This window comes from Caretta caretta, chromosome 3, assembly GCF_965140235.1.
Source record: "Caretta caretta isolate rCarCar2 chromosome 3, rCarCar1.hap1, whole genome shotgun sequence".
Lineage (NCBI taxonomy): Eukaryota > Metazoa > Chordata > Testudines > Cheloniidae > Caretta > Caretta caretta.
The window spans coordinates 47,496,618-47,522,456 of record NC_134208.1 but is presented as its reverse complement, the minus strand read 5'-3'; the positions used below and the strand labels follow the sequence as shown (position 1 = coordinate 47,522,456).

General features: G+C 40.3%; 1 protein-coding gene across 7 annotated transcripts in view; it reads left to right on the top strand.

Moving 5' to 3' along the window:
* HMGCLL1 (3-hydroxy-3-methylglutaryl-CoA lyase like 1) overlaps nucleotides 1-25,839 on the top strand; it is a 141,296-nt gene that overhangs the window by 37,270 nt on the left and 78,187 nt on the right. For 5 of the 7 annotated variants that reach the window (XM_048845259.2, XM_075126473.1, XM_048845257.2 and 2 more), the window contains 2 exons: nucleotides 10,342-10,437; nucleotides 11,956-12,104. In XM_048845259.2, the coding sequence (XP_048701216.1) occupies nucleotides 10,342-10,437; nucleotides 11,956-12,104 (245 nt within the window). The remainder of the gene's footprint in view (nucleotides 1-10,341; nucleotides 10,438-11,955; nucleotides 12,105-25,839) is intronic. The other 2 variants (XM_048845258.2, XM_048845256.2) reach the window with 1 other exon arrangement.

Below are 25,839 nucleotides of genomic sequence, written 5' to 3'. Positions count from 1 at the left end.
GTCCGGAGGGGACTGCCTCCAGGTCCAGGGTGAGAAACAGTTCCTGGCTGTCGGGAAAACCGGTTTCTCCACTTGCTTGCTGTGAGCTATCTACAATTTCATCGTCGTCATCTTCCTCATCCCCAAAACCTGCTTCTGTGTTGCCTCCATCTCCATTGAAGGAGTCAAACAACACGGCTGGGGTAGTGGTGGCTGAACCCCCTAAAATGGCATGCAGCTCATCATAGAAGCGGCATGTTTGGCGCTCTGACCCGGAGCGGCCATTCATCTCTCTGGTTTTCTGGTAGGCTTGCCTCAGCTCCTTAAGTTTCACGCGGCATTGCTTCGGGTCCCTGTTATGGCCTCTGTCCTTCATGCCCTGGGAGATTTTGACAAATGTTTTGGCATTTCAAAAACTGGAATGTAGTTCTGATAGCACGGATTCCTCTCCCCATATAGCGATCAGATCCCGTACCTCCCGTTCGGTCTATGCTGGAGCTCTTTTGCGATTCTGGGACTCCATCATGGTCACCTCTGCTGATGAGCTCTGGCCAGCGTGGCAAGCTGCAGGTGACCATGCAAACAGGAAATTGAAATTCAAAAGTTTGCGGGCCTTTTCCTGTCTACCTGGCCAGTGCATCTAAGTTGAGAGTGCTGTCCAGAGAGGTCACAATGGAGCACTCTGGGATAGCTCCCGGAGGCCAATACTAATAATCTAATCTAATTGCGTCCGCAGTACCCCAAATTCGACCCGGCAATGCCAATTTAAGCGCTAATCCACTTGTCAGAGGTGGATTAGGGAAATCGATTTTAAGAGCCCTTTAAATCGAAAAAAAGGGCTTCATCGTGTGGACGGGTGCAGGTTTACATCGATTTAACGCTGCTAAATTCGACCTAAACTCCTAGTGTAGACCAGGGCTTAGATTGTGCCTGGCTGTTTAGTAGCCCTGCCTTGTAAGGCCATGCCATATAAGGGCCATCCACATCACAGCAATGAGTGCGCCAGAAGGTGCAGGGGTTGCATGCCAGATATTCCTCTGGGAGAAACTTGGTGGGGCCATGGTTCTACCCCTGTGGGCTGGCCAGCAAATCAGGCTGGCTGGGCATCAGGGAGTATGTTGTACCCTCTAAAGTTGTGTAACGAATTATTCCCTCCATGCCAGAGCAACAGGAGAGCCCAGGGGACATTGGCATACTGCCTCCTGGTCTTCTCCACTGTGATGGGTTCTTCTGGGTAGCCTGCCAGTTACATAATCTAGCTCAAGTTTGCAGTATGCTTTCTTAATTGTTCACGTTAACAGCTTTTATTGTAACTCACCATGCACTGTACCATCACACACTGATAGTTACAGCGTCAGACAATAACGTAGGGTTTTAATGTTAGCCTGCAAAGCCTAAGGCAAACATAGGTCTATTTCTTTTTCTTGTGTATGTTTAATTCTTTCCTTTTCCCATGAGACCTTTAGAATAGCAAATTTAACTCAGACTTGTCAGATTCAGAAAAAAGAACAATTCCTTCTTATCTCAAATTCAAGTCTGAATATTTTCTTTTAATGGCTTATATGATGTTTAAAATAGTTTTGGTTTAAATGATAAGGTTGTATTGCTTGGAGATGGAGTGCAGTCTTGATTATGTCTTTTCTTCCCCCCCTCCCCCCTTTTTTTTCTTCTCATAGGTCATGGGAATAGAAGTCCCGGTTATGTTTAGATCATTCATTCACTTATTTCTTTTTTTAGTATTTTAAAGCTCTTTTATGATTTCCCTTCTACTGTTTTGTTTGGCAGAGAAATTATGATTGAAAAAAGTCAAAAGAAAAGGTTCCACAGTAGCAAGGTGCCATATAAAACAGGATCCCATACCTATAATCTAAATGGCCAAAAATGATAAATACTTGCCATTAAAAAGCATATTTTAAAGTAAAATCTGGAAAATATTTTATTAAAATGTTAAATGTAATAAAATGCAGTTTGTTAAAATAAGACTTTGCTTACAGGAAAAACAGCAAGGGGACAAATATAATACATGAAACATTATTTAGAACAAGCAGTTTCATACGGCTTGAATCACAACATCATTTCATTTTGTTAAATATATTTTAAATCCTGCAATGATTTTTAAAGTGTGGAATTAGTTCCAGCACTTAGTATAAATCATTTGGGTTCAAAGGTCTGAAAAATGAAGATCTTGTTTTTATTTAATTAAGGACTGAAAGCTTGTTCTTAAAGCAATAAGCTATGACCAAGTGTGTTTTTAGTGATTATCACATATGTTAGGTTGCTATACTGATTGACTTCATGTAGAAGCTATTATAAATAGATTGCCTAGCACCAACATCCTGTCCCTGACATGGGATAAATTACGAGCATGGGTACAAGTAAATGGTGTGTGTATCTATTAAATACTTTGGAGCCCTATATCTACTTCTTCAAAGGCATATATTTAGGGTTAAATTTGAGGAGGCAGCTGCATGTGTGTGCACCATGTTTTTCAGGATATATTTTCCCAATGGGAAACCAAAAATGTATGTGTGTTGCCTTATATCTCATTTTCTTCATCAAAACAAAATCTGGTGGAGCTAATGGTGTGAGTCTCGTGCAACAAATGAGGTTTGAGAAGAAGATGTTGTGGAGACTAATGATTGTTCTTCATTAATCATAATCAGTGGATTAAAGTTGGATCTGTGCATTCATGCCACTTGCTGTTTTGGGCCCCACTAGCACTGTTTTTTCCTTACAACTTTGTGAGCTGTCAAATAAATATCTCATCCATCCTGGTTTTCATACAGACTAAGGATGTGATGTGGAAAGTGCTGACAGCCTCCTACAATGTGCTGTGTACACTCAACTTCCTCTGCACCTGCCAGGATCATATCCTTAATTCATGCTTTATTAAAGAATTAACATACATTTTGACAATTTTTAGAAAATATAATTTGTGTTTCCAGTGTTAAAATTAGAAATGGTCTGAACCGGAATCTCAAATTTGACCCTCCTTCTGTTGAATCTCAGGAGTCCTTCAGATTCCAGACCAGGAAAGAACCTGTTCAGATGCCACCCAGTACATTTTGTGAGAACAGCCAATATAACGAGAGTTCTTCCATTGTAGATGAAATCACACAACAGCTTTTAAGATTTTGGTGCCATTTTATATCTAGCTACAGTTTGACTTACAACACACACTCTGAACCTTGTTTTAAACCAATAGCATTCTAGATCCAAACACAGCCTCCTAGGATATGCCTATACTACAGTTAGACATCTGTGGCTGGCCCGTGCTATCTGACTCAGGCTCGCGTGGCTCCAGCTAAGAGGCTGTTTATTGCGGTGCAGACATTTGGGCTTGGGCTGACTTGCTGGTATGTGTTTAAGAATCACTGTGCCGGTTGACAGAAGAGAGGAGTGTATCATGTGGGTTAATAGGAGAGAAGATGCTGTTGCCTGTAGAGCTAGTTATGCTCTTTACAACCAATGGGTTAAGGAGTAATGGAAACTGTACCTTTTTGTACATGCACCTTTCCCTAAGGCACTACTAACTTGGCTTCACAGGGTTGGGCAGATTAAACTATCATTTCTTTCTGTTGTGGTAATGTGGAGTATCCCATAAGGACCGTTCATATAAGCAATAGAATTTTAAAGAAAACAGGGACTAATTTAACACCAGGACAAGTGTTATTATTTGCTTGGAAACATTATTTGTGTGAGAGCAGATCTAAACAGCATATTCTTTGGTTGCATCTTTTGAAAATTCAAAGCTTTTAACACATGACATATGAAGAATATGTTAACTTTATTATTTCCAGACATGGGCCTCATTCAAAATTTTGTGGGTTTTTTCCTTCACTCAGTGGAAATGTGCTGGCACTTTCTGTTATAATGTACATAAACATTTGTGTAACATTATCAGTAATTATTGAATTAGACTAATGATCTTGTTGATTAATTGATTGAGCTTTCTTTAACCTCAACATGTATTGTGGGTGGGTGGATGTATACATATACACAGTTGAGAAACAAGGCACGGCCCTACAGCCTGACAGGTGGAGTACCAGTATGAGATCCAGCTTAGACTTGCCAGGGATAACCCAGTCTGAATCTGTGGGTTGACTCTCAGTACAGCTTCCTGTAATTTTACAGAAGTCAGTGGGATTGAGACTTTGAAAACACCATAAAAGGGGAATCATAGACTGGAGACCAAGTGTCCTCATGAGTTGTATTACATTATTGAAGCAAAGACACCATGTGAGGGGGGGGACACTGCTTCACAGTTTAGGGTCCCCAGACCAGAAGTTAAGGGAGGTACTGTGCTCCCATACACCATCGCTGCTCTACCAGAGAAGGGACAGACTGAAACCCAGCCTTGTAGGGGAGAAAAGAGCTGTTGAATTATAAACCCTACAGAGAGAGTTTGGAAAGGGACAACTAAAATGGAGAACTCTGCATTAACAGGGTAAAAAAGACCAGCAAGCGTGGAAAGGGCCAGATGAACTAGTTTGTTTAGTTTGGACATGTTTTGTTGATCCTTGGAAGGAGAAGGACTGTTTTATCGAGGTTAGTATGAAGGACTGAACCCTACATCACTGATTGATTGTGGCCCTCCAGCTGGAAGAGGGGAAAACTGAAGCATGACAGCCAGATGCTGCAAAGAGTCTGAGCCAACAGAGACCCACAATCTGAACATCTGGCTTTAGAAATATAGAGCGAGCACATTTTATTTCTCAAAGAATTATCCATTTTGATATTATGAAAACATCATTACTCTTGCCAAATAACTTCTAGAATTTTAAAATACTCAGCTATTTTGCACATCTCCCAGTCAGTCAGAGTGTGATAACAACGAAGTATTTCAGGAGATAAGGAAATTGCTTTCATCATTATGGTAAAGGCTGACTGGGAAGGCTTTTCCTCTCAATTGGATGGATCCAGCTGTAATATTTCTCTGTCACACAACTACTATGGAGAGTATGTCTCCCTCATGTGGAAAACTACCCAAAAGCAGAACCCTAGGGGATGTAGGACACTAAATATACCTGAGGTTTTAGAAAAACACAAGCCAAAAATGGAAAAGATATTCAGAACTGCTTGACTCATCCCTTTGTTGAAGAAACAATTGGGCTTGGAGAAATGTTTCTGAGATAGATCAGAAAAGAGTGATGCTATCCCTGGAGGGAGCTGCTTGAAAGAACAAACCTGTGCCGTAATTTGTATAAAAGCATAAGCCACCATTCTCAAGATGAACCCTGATGGACAACAACCAAAGCTCATTGCCAAAGTCTCTCCCAGCCACGACACAAACCATTTCATCCTAAATGGTAAACCAGCCCGCAAAGCAAAGCACAAAGCAAAACAAGTTAAGCAGGAATTTTTTCACTCCTCACAGACAACAAAGTCCACAAGAAGCAGCTCAACACTGAGGAACTGACTATTGCCATGAAATCCCTGAAAAGTGGAAAGGAAGCAGGACTCGATGTATTTCTAATGAACTATCGGTTCACTTTAGGACAAGAGCACAGGAGTGGCATCTTGACTTCTTTAATTCTTTCACGAGACCCAGGCTGTGGAAAGAGGTCCAAGTGGTTGCACTACTCAAACCACATAAATACCCTAACTGTGCAAAAAGTTACTGACCACTATCGTTACTGTAACGTTATTTATTTAAATTGAATTTAGAAATTTTGTATTAAACTACCATGGATTTAGCTCCTGCTGCCACAGTTTCAATAGAGTGAATATTACCTATGGGTGCTTGTCTGAAATTTGGAGACTTGAGGAATATGTGAAGCCCAAGTATAGTGACCCACAGACATAAGTACAAAGTCTTATCTGTACTACAAGTTTAATTAAAGCAATAAGTCACAATTACCCATGCATATACAAATCCTACAAAAACCCATGCAGTGACTAAGACTGTAGTCATACTCACATCCTCAAAGATATTTTAGGGTATGATGGCTCTCTCAATAGATGATCATTGATAGAGGGATAGCATTTTCCTGCTAGGGTTTCCTGTGGGGTCATCCGTTGGGGTTGTCCCTTGGATCTTCCCACTTTTAACTAGAGAACCTCTTTTATCTTGTTGTTCTGACCACACCTAACATCTTATACATATGCATGAGGGTTTCAACTCTCTTTTCGTTATCTGTACTTCCATACCCCATGAATTTTGGGGTGCCCCATTTTTCATAGGGGTTGGTCTTAGTTCCTCTTATTCTCATTAGCATCTATGCACAACTTATATCCTGGCAGTCAGAACTTTCCATCATGTTACAATTAGGTGTGTGTCTTCCACCTGAAACACTGTAAGTCCAAGTAAAAACCCCATATGTTGCGAGATGGCACAATCCTTGAGCATCATGAACATCTGGTCTACCATGGGGTCACATTAGATCAAATGCTGATGTTCAAAGAGCACATCGAGAAGCTGAAAAAGAAAGTGAGCACCAGGAACTGTGTACTCTAGAAACTGGCCAACACAAAATGGGGAGCTGACGCCTAAAAACTCCAAGCAACCAGTCTTGCTCAGTAACTCTACTGCGGAGTATTGCGCCCTAGTATGGTCACGCTCAAGTCATGCTCACAAAATTGATACTGAACTTAATCCTGCAAGATCATCTCAGGGAGTGTGATACTGACTCCCACACTGTTCCTGTACTGCCCCACAGGGATTGCACTGCCATCAGTGCAGCGGGATATGTTTAGTAATAAGGAGAGACAAAAACAAGTGCATCATCAAAGACACCCGCTGTGTGGACACATTATACCACCCAAGAGGCTGAAGTCCAGAAAAAGCTTTATCTCTGAAGATCCTTGACCACAAAATACAACTGTGGAAGGTTAAAGAGTAATAAAATGGCAGGAAATGCCATTGAACTTGGAGAACCAGGTTCCTTCAGAACAGCGTTCTCCAGGCGCTGAGCTCAAATGAAAATCCTGGTTTACTCTTAATTGAGTGAGAGTTGAGATGGCAAAGACTGGTGACAATATGACCAAGTGGAAGCTGAAGAATGACCCCAAATGTGAATGTGGAGAGCCTAGGCAACTGTTGAAGTGATATAGTACCCTTTGTCAACATCCTGTACCCATGGGGAGCTATTTGAGATAAGTGATAATAGTGGGGCACAGTACCCCCCCAATGGCATATCTGATAATACCAGATCTTGAGTGCGTTTTTGGAGTGATAAGCTATGATTTTTGTGTAAATAGAATTTTCTAAAGTTTATAGTTAGAAATCTTCATGCTAATATGAATAAAGGAATACTGTAAGTCTATCTTAATTTGAAGGAAGAATTTCTCTCTCCATTCTAACATAAAGGTTTGCATGTCAGACATACCCACCACATCTGTGTATCTTGGAAAAGATAATAATGAACTATAATGAGCAATGTTGTTCACAAAAATAATGTTTGCACTGTGGTAATTATCTGTCTAACTCTACTGCCACTATTTGTTACTCTTTCTACTGGATGGTGTAAAAGCAAGAAAGTAAAAACAGACACATATTAATATTTCCTTTCCTAACATTAGGGGGGGAAATGATTTCCAAATGGAAAAAGGACAAAATGGTGAAGACGTGCGCCAGATTGATGAGATTCAAATTGAAAAATAAAGCTAATTTTATTTTTTCCTCACATTTCTAATCACTCTGGCTCCCACTGTAGAACTTGGCTTGCTGTGATTAAGTGACTTGCCAGTAGAGCAGGGTGGAGAAAGGTATTCCATTTCATGGAGTATTTCAATATTTTAAAATTTGGTTTTATTTTTATTTGGAATAAAAACCAAAATTTTGAAATTCTCCATGGAAAGGAATGGAGCCCTGGCTCCAGGCTGGTCCACCTGGCAGGCTGCCTCAGGACCCGGGATGCTGGAAGCCCTTGATTCCGAGGCAGTATGCATGGTGGGCTGTCCTGAAACCATGGACCCTGGAAGTCCAGCTCCCCAGGAGTCATTCAGATGGGCTGCCAAGGAGCAAGGCAGGCAATCTGGCAGGAAAAACAGCAAGTTTCTGCCATAACTCTGTCTGGGTTCTGTCAGAACTTGGTCAAAATTAGAACCGTCTGCACAAAATGTTTACTTTTTGACAAATCAGCAAATACTAATGAAAAAACCTTCTGGCATAAGTTTTCCGACTAGCTTTAATTGTAATACACTGAGTCAGGGGCAGAGCTAGGCTAAGAATTCAGCAACTGCTGTATGCCAGTACTGGACTTAGATTACTAAAAGTCACCTTTCTCTCCTGGCATTTGGGCTGACTTGGTGTGAATAGTGACATGGAGGACAGAAAGGGTAACGTAATAAATGTAGGTAAAACAATTAATTTTCCCTTAAGGGAGCCAATTCTGTCTCTAGATTCTCATTGCAGCTCTCATTAGAGTTGTGTCAATGGGAATTGTACTTGACCATCTGAAACCATAATTTGGCACAACATATACCGAAATGTTTTACTTAGATTTACAGAATAATTCCTTAGTTTGTGCCTTATTTCTGTAAACTAGAAACTGACGAATGAATGACTGTGAATCTTTGACTATAAACCTACTGGGCCTTAGGTCTGTCCAAAGTTACCTTTCCTCTCCTCGGATCCTGGGGTTGACCAGCGGCCAATCCAGGTCTCAGTGTAATTTAGAACAATGTAAGGGATGTTCCAAGTTACACCGAACAGTCCTGTCATGCTTCTGTTTGCTCTTGGCTTGCCCAGAAACACCTTTTATGTGCAGAAACAGGAGGAAAAATTGCTGTAGAGGCTGTTATATAGCCTTTACACCACTCAGGAAATTCCTTGCTGAGCTGTTAGGGCACAAAGAGAATGGAGCCAGGAACTGAATTAGTTTTAGATATTTGAATTAATAATATTTAGGAATAATTCTGCATACATTTCTATATTCTAGAACTCTCTTAACTTCTTTATTATTAAGGGGATACATTTTCAGAAGTGCATACGTCACATGGACTTTCACTGAGACTTGGGCTCCTGTGTCACTTAGGTGCTTTTGAAAATTTTACCCAAAGGCTTTTGTATGACAATAGGATCTTTGTTCCTTAGGCTTCATCTGCTGCTGCACCTTGTCTACACCTGACATTGTAATCCTCTGTTTATTAAACTAGAATAATTTACATAGTAATAAATTGATCTAATAAGGAGAAGATTATGACATATGGAAACTGCAGGAAAAGTTTAAACCCACAGACAGGTCCCATTTTCATGATGCATGCCTTAGTAAAACAGAGGGGTTAACATTTATATACTAGTTTGGAAATTATAGGGTTTTTTGTAGTATTTATGATAATTCTATATAACAAAGTAGCATTCTTCATAAATCTAATGAAGCCTAAATTACATGGCACATCACCACCAATGTCTCTTTCAAATCTTGGCGTCCTTATTTGAGTGAATATAATATTTTCTGGATTATCAAAATATAAATGAACACAGAAACTTTTATATTCCATAGAATCTTGTTATTTTTTTCTCAGACATATTGCATATGTTTTTCAAATCTCTAGCTATAGATCATACTTTTTTCATTAACTATATGCATAAACAAGATAAAGCACAGTGTAATGCAGTCAGTGCTCTGTTATCGTGTATTATTTCTGCTATTATATGACCTTATGACAGAGCAGAATTGCATCCATCCTTAAGAACATAAGAACAGCCATTCAGGTTTGGGAATCTCCCTAACATCCTCAGCTGTGAAGATTGAAGTAAAGAATTTATTTAGTTTCTCTGCGATGACTTTATCGTCTTTAAGTGCTCCTTTTCTATTTCGATCGTCTAGGGGCCCCACTGGCTATTTAGCAGGATTCCTGCTTCTGATGTACTTAAAAAAACATTTTGTTATTACCTTTTGAGTTTTTGGCTAGCTGGTCTTCAAACTCCTTTTTGGCTTTTCTTATTATATTTTTACATTTAATTTGGCAGTGTTTATGCTCCTTTCTATTTACCTCACTAGGATTTGACTTCTACTTTTTAAAAGATGCCTTTTTATCTCTCACTGCTTCTTTTACATGGTTGTTAAGCCACGGTGGCTCTATTTTAGTTTTTACTGTGTTTTTTAATTTGGGGTATACATTTAAGTTGAGCCTCTATTATGGTGTCTTTGAAAAGTGTCCATGCAGCTTGCATGGATTTCACTCTAGTTACTGTATCTTTTCATTTCTGTTTAACTAACGTCCTCATTTTTGCATAGTTCCCCATCTGAAATTAAATGCCACAGTGTTGGGCTGTCGAGGTGTTCTTCACTATTTCCAAGCGGTCCTGTTATAGTTACCTCCTTAAATTCTTATCTACCTTTTTTTAAAATAAAAAGTCAGTAGATAATTGTCAATTAGCATAATAAATAAATGCAAAATATTTATGTATTTAAGATGGCAGATCACACAGAAGTAATGAGAGGGATTGAGCGGCACCCTGGGGTCCAATATCCTGTACTCACCCCTAATCTTCAAGGTTTTCTTTCTGCTGTAAGTGGATTGCTAGAGTGTGTCTGCAGTTAAGTTCTTCATGTTTCAAACACTTTATGCACAGTACCATAAACTAGCTATTTCATATCATTTACCCAGTCCTGTTAGAATTAGGCTGTATTTTTTTTTCTGAAAGTGTCAGTTTTCATGAAGAAACTCACAAATTTTACAGAGCGATAAATGTAATTTTAGTGGCCAGTATCAACCACGCAGTCCTTTATAAGATGCCATAAATGTTGTAGTACATACCCTAAGAAAGAAACAAAGAATTTCTTTTCATTCTTTAGCTTGTTGATATTACAGCTGGTTGAAAATTTCCCAATAAAATGTTTTTCCATCAGAAAATGCAGATTCAGCAAAATTGAAAGTTTTTGTGGAAATACTTATTGTTGTCAGAATTTTCAATAGGAAATGACCTTTTCTTTAAGTTGAAAATGTTTTGTTTTGACTATTTTATCTTATGTTATATTGTAATAGTCAAAAGGGTAAAGTTAAAACTCACAGTTTCAACCTTACTGAAAAGAAATGTATCAATAAGGTCAAAAATATTTTAGAATATTTCATTTTGTGAAAAATGTCAAGATTTCTACTTTTTTTCTGATTGGGGACTAAATGAAATTTGGAAATTCTTGTGGGGTGGCAATTTCATTTTTTTACCAAAGCCAGGAGTTTAGGCCCCAGTCCTGCAGAACCTGCTGATTTGCTCTTCGGCTATTAGGCCTAATAGCCATCTCTGTGACCCTGCCTGTGACCTAGTAATTTGACTCTGACCTTGACCTGGGGCTCCAGTCTGGCCACAACCTCTGGTCTCTCACCCTAGCCTGATTCTGATCCTGACTCATCTGTTGATCTGGGACCCAGTGATTATCCTGATCCTGGCTTGCTGACTACTGTATTGTGCCAGGCCAGCTGTGACTTCTAGGTCACACTGCCTGTGCCCTGGTTCCCTTCCAATAGGAAACAAGCCTTCCCAAATCAAACAGTACTTTTTTCTAATGGAATGCTCTTCCCTTCTCTCTCAAATTAATTTTCGTTCTTTCCCCTATTGCTGTTAGCAGTTTAATCTCAGAACAGATTGTGTTTGAGCTGCCTGATGGAGACTAAGGGTATGTGTACACTACAATTAAACACCTGTGGCTGTTTAATCATCATTTCTTGCAATTTATTACCTAAGCTTATCATTTTAAAAACTCATGTGCTAATTGATAAAGCAGTAACTAGCCTTATCCCATTTAATAACAAAGGGAAGGAAGTATGCCCTGGTGATTTGAGTTAATTAAGAGGGCAAATGATATGAAATCTGTATGGTTCCAAATAGACTGAAGAAAATTTAGAGTTAAAGTTACAATTATTATAACTTCAGGTAGAGTTATATACTGTATACTGTATTGACTAATATATTGTTAAATTTGTTTAAAACTAAGGATCTAGAATTTTTCTTCATTACAGAATACAATACTTAGCTTACTTATATTAATACATCTTTACAGTTCTGTTTTATTGAATTACATTTTACAGATTGCAGCAGGAGCTACAGAGATATCAGTATTTGGTGCAGCATCTGAATCTTTCAACAAAATGAATATTAATTGTTCCATAGAAGAAAGCATAGAAAAATTTGAAGAAGTTACTAAATCAGCAAGAAATATGAATATTCCAGTGCGAGGGTAATTATAAAGCTTCATATGTAATCTCAATTTATGAACTGCAGTTTGCAATGTAACTTCATAGTCATATTGCTGTTGGTTAGCAAACAGAAATTGACATGATCAAATTCCATACATTTTAAATAACTTTTATTAATAGAATCTATTGTGTAACAATATTTTCTAAAAGCTCAAACATATTTTTGCTCTCTACATTTTAGCAACCATTGATAAATGTTGCTTTGTTCAGAAATGCAAAAACTAATTTTTATGTATTAGTTTATATCCTTTTTTATGCACTGTTGTTATCAATGCTGTTGCCACAAGTCTGAGAATAATGTTTGGTATGCGCTGTTATGTACCGTGACCAGTAGTAAGAACTCACAATATTGTTTTTTTTCTGAGTTATGAAAATAAACTAGGTGGGCTATATTTTTATTACTTGGAGGCAGTGAATCAATACATAGAAATTATATGATAAATTTCCGCCAGCAAAAAAACCCATGAGAGGGAGAAAAGTTACTCTAGAAACTCCAGGGGTTGAAACTTGCAGAGTTTCCAATGCATCATGCTCTTGACCTCTCAAGTATACTAATTTCTCCAGAATATCTCCTTTTCATAGAAATTTTGAGTATAAAGTTACAGCCCTCTTAACCATCCTTGTTTCCCTGTTCCATCTCCTGTCTCACTGTAAAGAGTTACAGGTTTCAGGATTTTCCCAGTTGTTCAATGACAGAAGCATAATTGGGAATGAATTTTGCATACCAGGAGGTAAGACCCAAGAATGAACATAAGGTTTGCAAATCTGTTGGAGGAGGAGCAATTGAAATTGCCAGGATATGATCTGGATCAGGTTTTAGTCCAACCTGTGAAATTGTATGCCCCAGAAAGGAGAGTTCAGTTAGTCTATATTTGCATTTAGACCTATTGAGCTTGAGGCCTGCTTTGCTGACGCAGTTTAGTACAGACTGCAGATTATTGTCATGCTCCTCAGAAGTATTTCCAGACACGATAATATCATCCAGATAGTACTGAACTCCATGTTGATTCTTCAGAATCAATGACATCATTTTTTGAAAGGCACTTGAGGCAGATGTGAGACCGTATGGAACACGTTTAAAACGAAATAGTCCCTCATGTAATAAATGCTGTGAGGTCTCTGCTATCTTCATACAACATAACCTGGTGGTATGCGCTCTGCAAATCAAGAGGAGAAAACATCTTTGCTCCACGGAGTTCTGCAAATATTTCTTCTATGTGAGGAAGAGGATGGCTGTCAATCACAATAGCTTTATTTGACTCCCTTAAGTCCACACAAAGGCGAATGCCTCCACCCTTCTTCTGTGTCACTACTATAGGTGAAACCCATTCCGAGGAGTCGATCTCTTCAATAGTGTCCTTTTGAACAAATTTTCTAAGTTTCTCTGAAACAGCTTCCCTGACTGAAAATGGTAAGCGCCGTAACTTCTGTCTTACAGGCATCATATTATTCCTCATTTTAACTTTATGCAGAAACCCATAAGCACAGCCGAGTTTCTCCTCAACCTGGTGTTGGGTCCCAGCTGAAACTGGTGTGTGTACCGCAAGAGTGCTTTGCTGAGGAAGATCAATTTGTCTGTTAACTACCCTGAGATTTAAAGCAGCCAATAAATCTCTGCCAAGGATAGGAGTGCCTTTGTGGACAATGTAGAACTCTGAAGTTACACAGCAATCATCAAAAGTAACTATTACTGGCAGGCAGCCATGTACTGGAATATGGTTTTTCAAATAGCACACCAAGTGAAGTTTGGGTTCAGTAAGAGGCACATCTTTAAAGTAATGCAGATAGATGGAATCAGGTAGAATAGATACTGCTGAGCCAGTGTCCAACATTAGCTGAATAGAGTGTGGTTTGCCTGAGGGTATGGCGGAAATGTTTACAGTGCACTTTATCTGTTCTGAAATATGTACAGTAGTGATTTTGTCCACGCTCAGCACAGTAACATCTGGTATTGTAACTGCATGTACTTGTTGATTGAACTGGCTGCTGCGACATACTTTAGCAAAATGTCCAATCTTTTTGCAATGATTGCACTGAGCTACTTTTGCTGGACGTCCTGGGTAGCTTGCAAGGTGTTGTGGGGATCCACAGTGAAAACATGCTTTTACTGTATTTTGAATTTGCTGATTCGGTGGTTTTTCATTAGTTTTCCTCTTGCAATTGTGTGTCTGCAGTGGTAGTGAACTTTTCTGCAAAGGAGTCACAACCTGGACTGTGCCTCCTGTATCTATGCTCATTATTTTGGCTTCAGCTGTAGCTGACTCAATCTGAGTAGCAATGGTTATTGCTTTTTCTAGTGTAAGTTGTGGTTCTAGAAGTAAGCATTCTCTTACATGAAGCATGGTTGTTTTCTCAATGAGCTGGTCTCTAATCATCTCATCTGCCATATTCCCAAAGTCACAAATTACAACCAGATTCCTCAGGGAAGCAATATACTGCATTATAGTTTCCCCTGGTTTCTGCTCACGCTGGCGAAATCTGTAGCGATTAGCTACAACATTCACTTTTGGCACAACAAAATTTTTTTAATGCAGTGAGTGCAGTCTCATATTTATCATCTGCAAGGGGAAAAGTGTAAAATATACGCTGCCCTTCTGCTCCAAAGCAGTGGATTAGCAGAGCACACTTTCTTACTTCAGAAATCTCTGTAGCACTGATTGCAAGCAGATAAGTCTCAAACATATGGCTCCAGGCAGTAAAAGCAATTGGAGGCTCACCTGGGCTTTGCAGAAAGGGTGCAGGTGGGTTCAGAGGGAGAAGATCCATCTTCGTCACCAAAATGTTGTATTAGCCAGGCAAGGTACTAACAACCTTCAACAGGACTTTATTTTCAAAGTGGAAACCTCTTTATCAAGCTGCTGCTGCACCCTCTGTAGCTTTCTCCCAGCCTCGCAACTCCTCCCCCCTCCTTCCTGTTTCCTGTCCTTTCAGACTCCCAACAGGCAGTGCTCCCAATTCTAATAATTACAAGCAACATCTAAACACCACAAGTAGAATCAAAGAAGGTAATTTATGAGGTACTATGGGTTTTTTGAGTGTTTCTGCATATTGACGATTATGAGATGTATTTCATAGAATCGTAGAAGATTAGGGCTGGAAGAGACCTCAGAAGGTCATCTAGTCCAACCCCCTGCTCAAAGCAGGACCAACACCAACTAAATCATCCCAGCCAGGGCTTTGTCAAACTGAGCCTTAAAACCTCTAAGGATAGAGATTCCACCACCTCCCTAGGTAACTCATTCCAGTGCTTCACCACGCTCCTAGTGAAATCGTGTTTCCTAATATCTAACCTAGATCTCCCCCACCGCAACTTGAGACCATTGCTCCTTGTTCTGTCATCTGCCACCATTGAGAACAGCCATGCTCCATCCTCTTTGGAATCCCCCTTCAGGTAGTTGATGGCTGCCATCAAATCCCCCCTCACTCTTCTCTTCTGTGGACTAAATGAACCCAGTTCCCGCAGCTGCTCCTCGTAAGTCATGTGCCCCAGCCCCTTGATCATTTTTGTTTCCCTCCACTGGACTCTCTCCAGTTTGTCCACATCCTTTCGGTAGTGGGGGGCCCAAAACTGGACGTAATACTCCAGATGTGGCCTCACCAGTGCCGAATAGAGGGGACTAATCACTTCCGTCAATCTGCTGGCAATGCTCCTACTAATGCAGCCCAATATGCTGTTAGCCTTCTTGGCAACTGTTAGGATATAGATATTCAGGCCTGTCTGTAAAGGCCTATACTCTAAGAATTTAGGTGTATTCTTATCACTTAGCTAGTTATAGAGGTATAAAAGAAAGAATCAAAATCACTATCTGCCAGTGTAAGGGCCTTCTCTTTCTGTGACAGTCTGACGCCCTGTTCTTAGGCTAAGGCCTTTGGCTAAGCCGCAGAGGCAGTCATAAGCTGGGAAGTGAACGGACAGATCCTCACATTCCAAACTAGTCACACTGAAATAAGGTGCTATTGGGCTGTTAGGAATACACTCCTGTCCTGATAATGCCTATTGCCTCCAGAGAAAGGGAAGTGCCTAGAAGATGTAAAAGGAAACTTAGTTTGATAGCATCCTGTCTGGCAAGAATTCACTTATCAATAGCTGGGATGTGAAATCCTCATTTCTTTGTTGTTCTATCACTATAGTCCCCATTTCCCTATTGTTTGTCTATATAATTGCTGTCTGGTTCTGTTATTGTTTGTCTGCTATATAATTAATTTTGCTGGGTGTAAACTAATTAAGGTGGTGGGATATAATTGGTTAAATAATCATGTTACAATATGTTAGGATTGGTTAGTTAAATTTCAGTAAAATGATTGGTTAAGGTATAGCTAAGCAGAACTCAAGTTTTACTGTATAGTCTGCAGTCAATCAGGAAGTGTGTGGGGGGGAATTGGAATCATGTTTTGCTAAGGGGGGGGAATGGGAACAGGGACACAGGTAAGGCTCTGTGGTGTCAGAGCTGGGAAGGGGGACACTAAGGAAGGAAACTGGAACCATGCTTGCTGGAAGTGCACCCCAATAAACATCAAATTGTTTGCACTTTTGGACTTCAGGTATTGTTGCTCTCTGTTCATGTGAGAAGGACCAGGGAAGTAAGTGGGTGAAGGAATAAGCCCCCTAACAGCAACGGGGGCACACTGCTGACTCATATTCAGCTTCTCATCCACTGTAATCCCCAGGTCCTTTTCTGCAGAACTGCTGCTTAGCCAGTCGGTCCCCAGCCTGTAGCGGTGCATGGGATTTTTCCATCCTAAGTGCAGGACTCTGTTGAACCTCATCAGATTTTTTTTTAGTCCAATCCTCCAATTTGTCTAGGTCACTCTGGACCCTATCCCTACCCTCCAGCATATCTTCATCTCGCCCCAGCTTCGTGTCATCTGCGAACTTGCTAAGGGTGCAATTTATCCCATCATCCAGATCATTAATATAGATGTTGAACAAAACTGGCCCCAAGACTGACCCCTGGGGCACTCTGCTTGATACCAGCTGCCAACTAAACATCAAGCCATTGATCACTACCCGTTGAGCCTGACAATCTAGCCAGCTTTCTATCCACCGTATAGTCCATTCATCCAATCCATACTTTTTTAACTTGCAGGCAAGAATACTGTGGGAGACTGTATCAAAAGCTTTGCTAAAGTCAAGATATATCAGGTCCACTGCTTTCCTCATACCACAGAGCCAGTTATCTCATCATAGAAAGCAATCAGGTTGGTCAGCATGACTTGCCCTTGGTGAATCCATGTTGACTGTTCCTGATCACCTTCCTCTCCTCCAAGTGCTTCAAAATGGTTTACTTGAGGACCTGCTCCATGATTTTTCCAGGGACTGAGGTGAGGCTGACTGGTCTGTAGTTTCCCGGGTTCTCCTTCTTCCCTTTTTTAAAGATGGGCATTATATTTGCCTTTTTCCAGTCATCTGGGACCTCTGCCGATCACCACAAGTTTTCAAAGGTAATGGCCAATGGCTCCGCAATCATATCAGCCAATTCCCTCAGCACCCTTGGATGCATTTGATCTGGATCCATGGACTTGTGCTTGTCCAGCTTTTCTAAATAGTCCTTAACCTGTTCTTTTGCCACTGAGGGCTGCTTACCTCCTCCCCATAATGTGATGATGCAGTGCAGCAGTGTGGAAGCTGTCCTTGTCTGTGAAGACAGAGGCAAAACAAGCATTGAGTACTTCAGCTTTTTCCACATCATCTGTCACTAGGTTGCCTCCCCCATTCATTCAGGGTCCTACACTTTCCCTGACCTTTTTCTTGTTGCTAATATACCTGTAGAAGCCCTTCTTCTTACCCTTCACATCCCTTGCTAGCTGCAACTCTAGTTGTGTTTTGGCCTTCCTGATTATACCCCTGCATGCTTGAGCAACATTTTTATACTCACCCCTAGTCATCTGACCAAGTTTCCACTTCTTGTAAGCTTCCTTTTTGTGTTTAAGCTCACTGAGGATTTCACTGTTAAGCCAAGCTGGTCACCTGCCATATTTGCTATTCTTTCTGCACATTGGGATGGTTTGTTCCTGCGCCCTTAATAAGGCTTCTTTAAAATACAGCCAGGTTTCTTGGATTCCTTTCCCCCTCATATTAGCCTCCAGGGGATTCTGCCCATCAGTTTCCTAATGGCATCAAAGTCTGCTTTTCTGAGGTCCAGGGTCTGTAGTTTGCTATTCTCCTTTCTTCCTTTTGTGAGGATCCTGGACTCGACCATCTCATGGTCACTGCTGCCCAGGTTGCCACCCATTTCCACTTCCCTGACCAGTTCTTCCCTGTTTGTAAGCAGCACGTGCGGCACAATTTCCTTGGTGCTGCACAATTTTGGGAAACTTCTGCGGATCATTGGGACTGTATGAGTGCAGTCCTAGCACTCAATATCGATAAATGAGGTTAGAAAGGGCTTTTCAGTCCCCCACTTCAGTTCCCTCTGCTAAATTCCAGAATCCTGTGAGAGATTGGAGCTCTGAGGAATATGAGAATGTGTGAGTGAGTAGCATCAGCACACAAAGGCAAAACTCGAGAACCACCACAATTACTGGAAGCTTCTTCGAGTTATCTATTATGGGAGTCTAGCTAGCTGTAAAAACTTCAAAAAGGTGGGCTGAATATTTCTAACTACACAAGGATTAAAGAATTTCCTCCCAGTGTAGACCATCAGATCTAGATGCCAGATGAATAGACACAGTCTTGGTAAATGTGTGCAAAACTCCAAGTAGAATCGCTGCATATATTTGTAATGGACACACTAGGGAAGCAGGCTATCCATAGCAGAGTGAGATGTAAGACCATCTCATCATATCACCCTAGTTGAAGGATGACCCATCTAAATGCCTAATCTAATCCATTTCAACAGGCTTAGAGTGGAAATGGCATTTCCCTTACAACTGGTTCCCAATGTTACAAAAAGTTTATATTAGGAGGCTTCCTAAATTGTGTTGTCCCATTAAAATAGAATGTAACTTCCCCTTAACATCACGTATATGAAGCCTAGTTTTTCTCAGGTGAAAATCAGCTTTTGGAAGGATAGCCAGGAAATGAATGCTCTGATTTAAGTGAAACTCAGGCACTATTTTGTCAAAAAAAAATTCTATGCAAACACAAAGACACTTTGTCCCTGTGGAATACAGTGAAAGACGGATCAGTCATCAAAGTCTCACTCAGTGTGTTCACATATGCAATTGTGATTTTTTTTAAAAAAAAAACTCTCTTTAATGGCAGGTGAAATAAAGTGCACTTTCCCAACATGACAGTATGTGCATCCGTTAACTTTATCAGTACTGAGCTAAGATCCCAAGCAGAGACGAAGTCTCTGACCTGTGGAAAATCAGTCAGGAATTACATGATGGTGGGATGGTTAAAGACTTTATAATTTTCAGTTGGGATTTGGTGTTCTGAGAGAGCAAACATAGGTACTTTGATCGATGACAGAGAGAGAGGCTGAGAGCTTCAGATATCATTTATGGTCTAAATTCAGTACTCTTTGGGCAGGGCCTAGTGACAAATCGCTCTTCTTCATGCCATTGCTTCCAGAGAGCCCTAGTGCAGGAGTTGCATGTCAAGCTAAGAAGCCATAGAATTAGGAGCAGTTAACTGGCAATTTGGAAACTCATAGAAATCCCTGGAACTCAGTATTTCATAGGCAGAAGGAGGGCTATTTACAGTTTGAATGCACTTCCCCTTTGGTCCAAAACAGTACAGATCTATTGACATTCTGGGCACATTGCAAAGCCCATCCTTTCCCCCAAGTTTTTGTGGGCTGTGCATGTGGAGGGAAATTTGAGTGTTTGTATCTGAGAGAATAGCAAATACTTGAGGTATTTTCAATTGGTATCTGTTGTTTGGCTGATTTATCTTTTTCTGGCAAGCAGTAGTGCTGGTTCAGTTTTGTTTTGACTTGCAATTTTAATGATGAGGGATAAGTACTTTGTAATTTATTTTATATTGCAATAAATAGAATGTAATGGAATAGCTTTTGTGGATAGGCCTGTTAAGACAGATAAATCCAGAATAGAGATTATGCTGAAATGATTTTGTTTTTGTGACCTCAGTACACTGAAAACCAACATCCTGAACTCAGGCCAAACCCTGCAGCCTTTACTTCACAAACTCCTAAGAGTCCACAGGATTTAGCCTCTAATTTTGCGGGCTACATATTTTACTTGAATTACCTAGGTAGTAAAAACAGATTTGTGTATTAATGTGCATAAATTGTATTTATATGTTTTTTCAATACAGAGATTTTCTCTTCTAAAGCACTGTTGTTGTTTAATGTGTTATTTATTTGCAGGAAATGGATAATTTGATACCTTGCCCTAATTTCTTATTTGTGCAGATGAAAAATACTTCCAAAAATAATTTTAAAGGGTTCAAATTTTATTTTCTATTTTTACTGGCCATCTAGAATTTACGTCGTGAGTGTAAATCATTGGCAATTTGTGAATTTGATGAAAAATGTATTCGAACAGTTTAAGCTTCAGCATGTCTTACTGTTGCTGCAGCTGCACCAACATTTACTCGATCATCATCCAGAAAATTTATGCTGTCAGCTGTCACACTGAAAGTCGGTAACGCAGTATACAGTCTTCTAATGTTTACTGAAATAGTTCAAATGTTTATGAAAAATAGAAAGCTTGCATATGGTCTAAAAAGTTATGCCATTTATTGGTGTCATAAAGGTTTTTTTTTTGTATGTGCACAAAACTTTACAATAACATCTGGGACACGTTCTGTGAGGACACTGTGCCAAATCTGTGGTCAGTTTATGACTCCTGTGCATATTTTGCATGTGAAATGGCGCTAAAACTTCTGCCTTTACAATTTCACTCTTTAATGTGTAATTCAGATAACATTGCAAATCTCACTATATTTTCCCAGTGATTAAAATGAAACAAAACAGATAGGGTTAATGGAAAACCATGGCACATAATTGCAAGTATTCACTTGTGTTTTATTAGTAAATCTAAATGTAGCATAAGAAGAAAATGTTAAGTAAATTCTGGTTAGGCTAGATTCCTTTCACATTAATATATTCCAAAACTTCAAAAGACACACATAAATTGTAAATGCTCAAATGCGTGTGTAAGTTCTTTAGGACTGTCTCTCTGGGTCAGAGGTTGATATGGAGCAAATATAACAGTAAAAATGAGAGAAGTATGCATTTCTACTCTAACTTCAACAACAACAAAAACCAGCACCATTGGACAGCCATATTATAAATGTATGCCCCCATCCTGAAAATGCTTCTGCATGTGAGTAGTCTCTGTGGGCATTGTGGAGACCCATATTTGTAAAGTTACTCATTTATGCAAGTGTCTTCAGTATCAGGGCCATAGAACTGGAAAATACAAAGAAATACTCACCGTAATAAAAAACTGCTCTAATTCTAAAATATTTCCTTGTAAGAGCTTCCATTCTTTAAATTAAAGCATGCAGTTCTAAATTACTATCTGTTATTCCTTCAAAAATGTTTTCTTTTTGAATCCTGAAATTTTAAAAATGACCAGTATTATGGATTTCTCAGTAGCACAAAAGAACATTGGAATGTCTAACATGATTTAGTTTACCTCTAGGTTTGAGCATAATTTGGCCACCAGTTGACTTATTCAAAGTTTGAGATATATAAATACAGTGTACTCTTTGTTTATTTTGTTACTTATTTTATGCCATGGTATATGTGTGCTATAACAATAAGCCTTTTGTCAATCATTGTTTAGTACATGTAACTACTCCGACTAAGGCTATTTTCCCATTTATGTTAAAGAAAAAGTTCCAGTGTACTAAAAAGAACTGTTAAATATATGGAAAAAAAGGTATTGTTTTTCCTTCCATGATAACACACACAATAGGATGCAAAATAATGGGGATGGAGGGGGGATTGCAGAATCACTATTTATTTTAGGTGTTCTGATTCTGTTATGGTTGTTGTGGTGTTTGAACTTATTTGAAATAAAATATTTGGAAAACTTGCTTATTATCTCCACAATATTTAGTTATTTATAGCAGGAGGTTTTTTTTTCACTTCAGTAAATATTTTCACAATACAGAGTGTTAGAAATTAATAGACAGCTATTCATTTAAAAAAAAATTGAAAAGTTGCAATTACCAAGATACTCTAATTTGTATTGATACAACAACATCACACTAAACCTTCCTCTGTTTCAAGCACAATTTTCTTGTTAATCCACCTCAGTAATTACAGGTTTCAGAGTAGCAACCGTGTTACTCTGAATCTGCAAAAAGAAAAGGAGTACTTGTGGCACCTTAGAGACTAACAAATTTATTAGAGCAAAGCTGATGAAGTGAGCTCTAGCTCACGAAAGCTTATGCTCTAATAAATTTGTTAGTCTCTAAGGTGCCACAAGTACTCCTTTTCTTTTCACCTCAGTAATGTCTCTTTCCCTTCTATTATTGTTCAACTCAGCTTCTCTGATTTCAGCAATTTTGTTTAAGCCAAATCTGGCTTTAAAGTGCTGCATTTTCTTCACATATAAAAGTGCTTATTATACTATGAACTAAACACCAACAACCTAACCCGGTGAAAATCAGTACTTTTCAAAGCAGTATTTTTTTTTTATTAATACAGCTAGAAACTTTGGTCTCGTGATTATTTTTCTTGCATGCTAAGATCCCTGAGGGCTGGTCTACACAACATTTTGTAATGCTTTGTGTAACCCTTTACTGTGGATGCAGTTATATATTTACTGTAGCATATTTATATTAAGTAAATTTAACATAATCAGCTGTACTGATATAAACACTCTATATTGGTATAACTGTATCCACACTTGAAATTGCACCAAAATGACAAGCCCTTAATAGTAATTGGAAGAACACATTTTAGCACTTGAGTGGTAAATTGATCTGTATTCTTGCTCTATATTACGTTACTACCCACAGTCCCAAGGAGAAGTTTTGGCAGCCATGGATCAGTGGGAAATGGGAGTACCCCAAGCCTGTCCCCTTTGCCATGACCAAATGCCAGCACTGGGGAGGGTTAAGAAGAAGGTTCAGCCATGATGGTGGCCTATATCAAACCAAATGAATCCACATGGAGCCCTTTGAACTCTGTGAAATGCAGGATGCTTTATGCCACCAGAAAGGTAAAAAAATAGCCTTAATGGGACAGAGACTCTGGCCCAGGAGTGGGCAAACTTTTTGGTCCAAGGGCCACATCGGGAAATAGAAATTGTATGGCGGGCCATGAAGGGTCACAAAATTGGGGCCTGGGTGTGGGCTCTGGGGTGGGGCTGGGGATGAGGAGTTTGGAGTGTATGAGGGTGCTCTGGGCTGGAACCGAGGGGTTTGGAGGGCGGGAGGAGCATCAGGGCTGGGGTAGGGGTGCAGAAGAGGTGCAAGTTCCGGCTGGGGGTGTGGGCTCTGGGGTGGGGCTGGGGATAGAGGTTTGGGATGCAGGAGGGTGCTCCGGGCTGGGATTGAGGGGTTTGGAGAGCGGGAGGGGGATCAGGGCTGGGGCAGGGGGTTGGGGCATGGGGAGAGGCTCACGGGGTGCAGGCTGCGAGCAGCACTTACTTCAAGCAGCTCCCGGAAGCAATGGCATGTCCCTTCAGGGAGGTGGGATACCTCAGTGATTTGAGCATTGGTCTGCTAAACCCAGGGTTGTGAGCTCAATCCTTGAGGGGGCCATTTAGGGATCTGGGGCAAAAACTGGGGATTGGTCCTGCTTTGAGCAGGGGGTTGGACTAGATGATCTTCTGAGGTCCCTTCCAACCCTGATATTCTATAATTCTCCAGCTCCTACGCAGCCAGGAGGCTCTGCAAGCAGCCCCATCTGCAGGCACCGCTCCTGCAGCTCCTATTGGAGCGCATAGGAGCCAGAGCAGGGCCATGCTGAGGCTGCCAGGAGCTGCGTGGTGCGGCCCTGACCCAGTGCCCTGGCAGAACCAGTGTTAAGCTGTGTGTTGCGGCCCCACCCCGGCTGGAGCACTGGAGCAGGGCCAAGCCGTGTGGTGCGCCAGAGCGGGGGCCAGCTTCAAACAGCTCAGAGGCTGGATCCGGCCCGAGGGCTGTAGTTTGCCCACCCCTGATCTAGCCCATCTTTTGAATAAGAGGTATCCCTGATGCAAGTTAAAGTTATTCCTGTTCTTTTCATGATGACTGTGTGTTCGTACCAAATTACACTTTTCACAGCATGTGTCTACTTATAATTTGTTTCTTTATGGTAACCAGATAGAGATTGAGCCTAAACTAACTAAAATCCTTAAAAAGCGTTGTTTTTAAAAGAGATATTTATTCTGTCTTGTACAGCACCTAGCACAATGGGGTCCTGGTGCATGACAGCTCTTAGGTGCTACTGCAATATAATAATAGTAGTTTTGAATAGTCTGTTTAATGCCATTTGTAAATTAGCACTATATAAATGTAATTTTGTTACTTTTTTAATAATAAAAACTAAAATGTGAATATAACAATCTTGTTCTGATTGATACATTTTGGTCTTGGCTTGGAGAATCCTTTCTGGGGGAATCTACTGTCACACCCTCCCGCACATCCCTTCTTGGAGTAAAGACTGGCTGTTTCTGACAAATGGCTTCCTCCAAGAGGACCTAATATATCCACTTACTAGGAATTCAACTACTGATGGGCATATACATTTTAGCATGATTATGCAATAAAAATAAATACATCTGCAGCAAACATGGTATACTATATGCAGCCTTGCACTATAATACGAAACAGGAAACAGCAGCAAATGAATCTGCAACTGACTTCTCTAGAGGCTGCACACTTCCACAAGTGATAGCAGGTGTGGATCTGGCTCTGGAGCGCTCTCTGAAACAAGCTGACAAAGAGCTGATAGCATTGTAGAGTTTAGTTTCTTCTTGGATTTATTTTGCTTTTAATGCACTTTGGTTGTGATAAATTTGCTCAGTTATTCTGTGTGTAGCTAATGTCCGGAACGTGAAAGTCTTTTGCAAGGCCTGTGTAGTGATAGAACTCAGCTCCTGTTCCCAGTGTGCTTTGGTTGCAGGGTCCACATAGTGTGCACACCATTTGTGGATCATTTGCCATTTGGTTTTGGTTGTTGGGGAAAGTTGAACAATCTTCCTTCTCCCTGCTGACCCATTATGACAATTCAACATTTCCCTCCAAAATATTATACAAGAAATTTGTGGGAGAGGGAAGGGTTGAATATAACTATGATAGGGCCAAAAGAGACCCACCTGCAGTGAAACTCTGAGCAGGAGAAAAGGGCTTGGGAAAACTCAAAAAGGTGAACCTTGCAGAGTTTCTCTTTTTCGTTCTTGTACTGAAGACTGAGAGGGGTTCTAGTCTCATGGGAGATCTCCCTAATCTTGCAGAACCTGGGATTCTAAGGGGAAATAAAGTTACAGCTGCATGATTCCTGAAGCATATGGATCCCCTTACATTTCTGCCTGCCCTTCTCCTCACCTCTGGCTGCATGACTTTGGGTACGTTCTGCTGTTTCTTTGATTATACACCAAGGACTCTGCCTTGCAAACTGCTGGCACTCTGGCCCTGATTCAATGAAGATTGTAAGCACATGCTTAAAGATAGCTGTGTGCTCCAGTGGATCATGGCCAGAGTGCTGAGTACCCTGCAGGATTAAGTCCTAGGGCTGTGATCAAAACGGCTCCCATTGACTTCAGTGGACTTTGGATCAGGCCTTTCGCTGAGGTGAGGGGAAGATCCTCAGAAGAATGTTAATGCCAGTAAGAACCCTGCAGATTTCCATTTTCCCACAGTTCTAT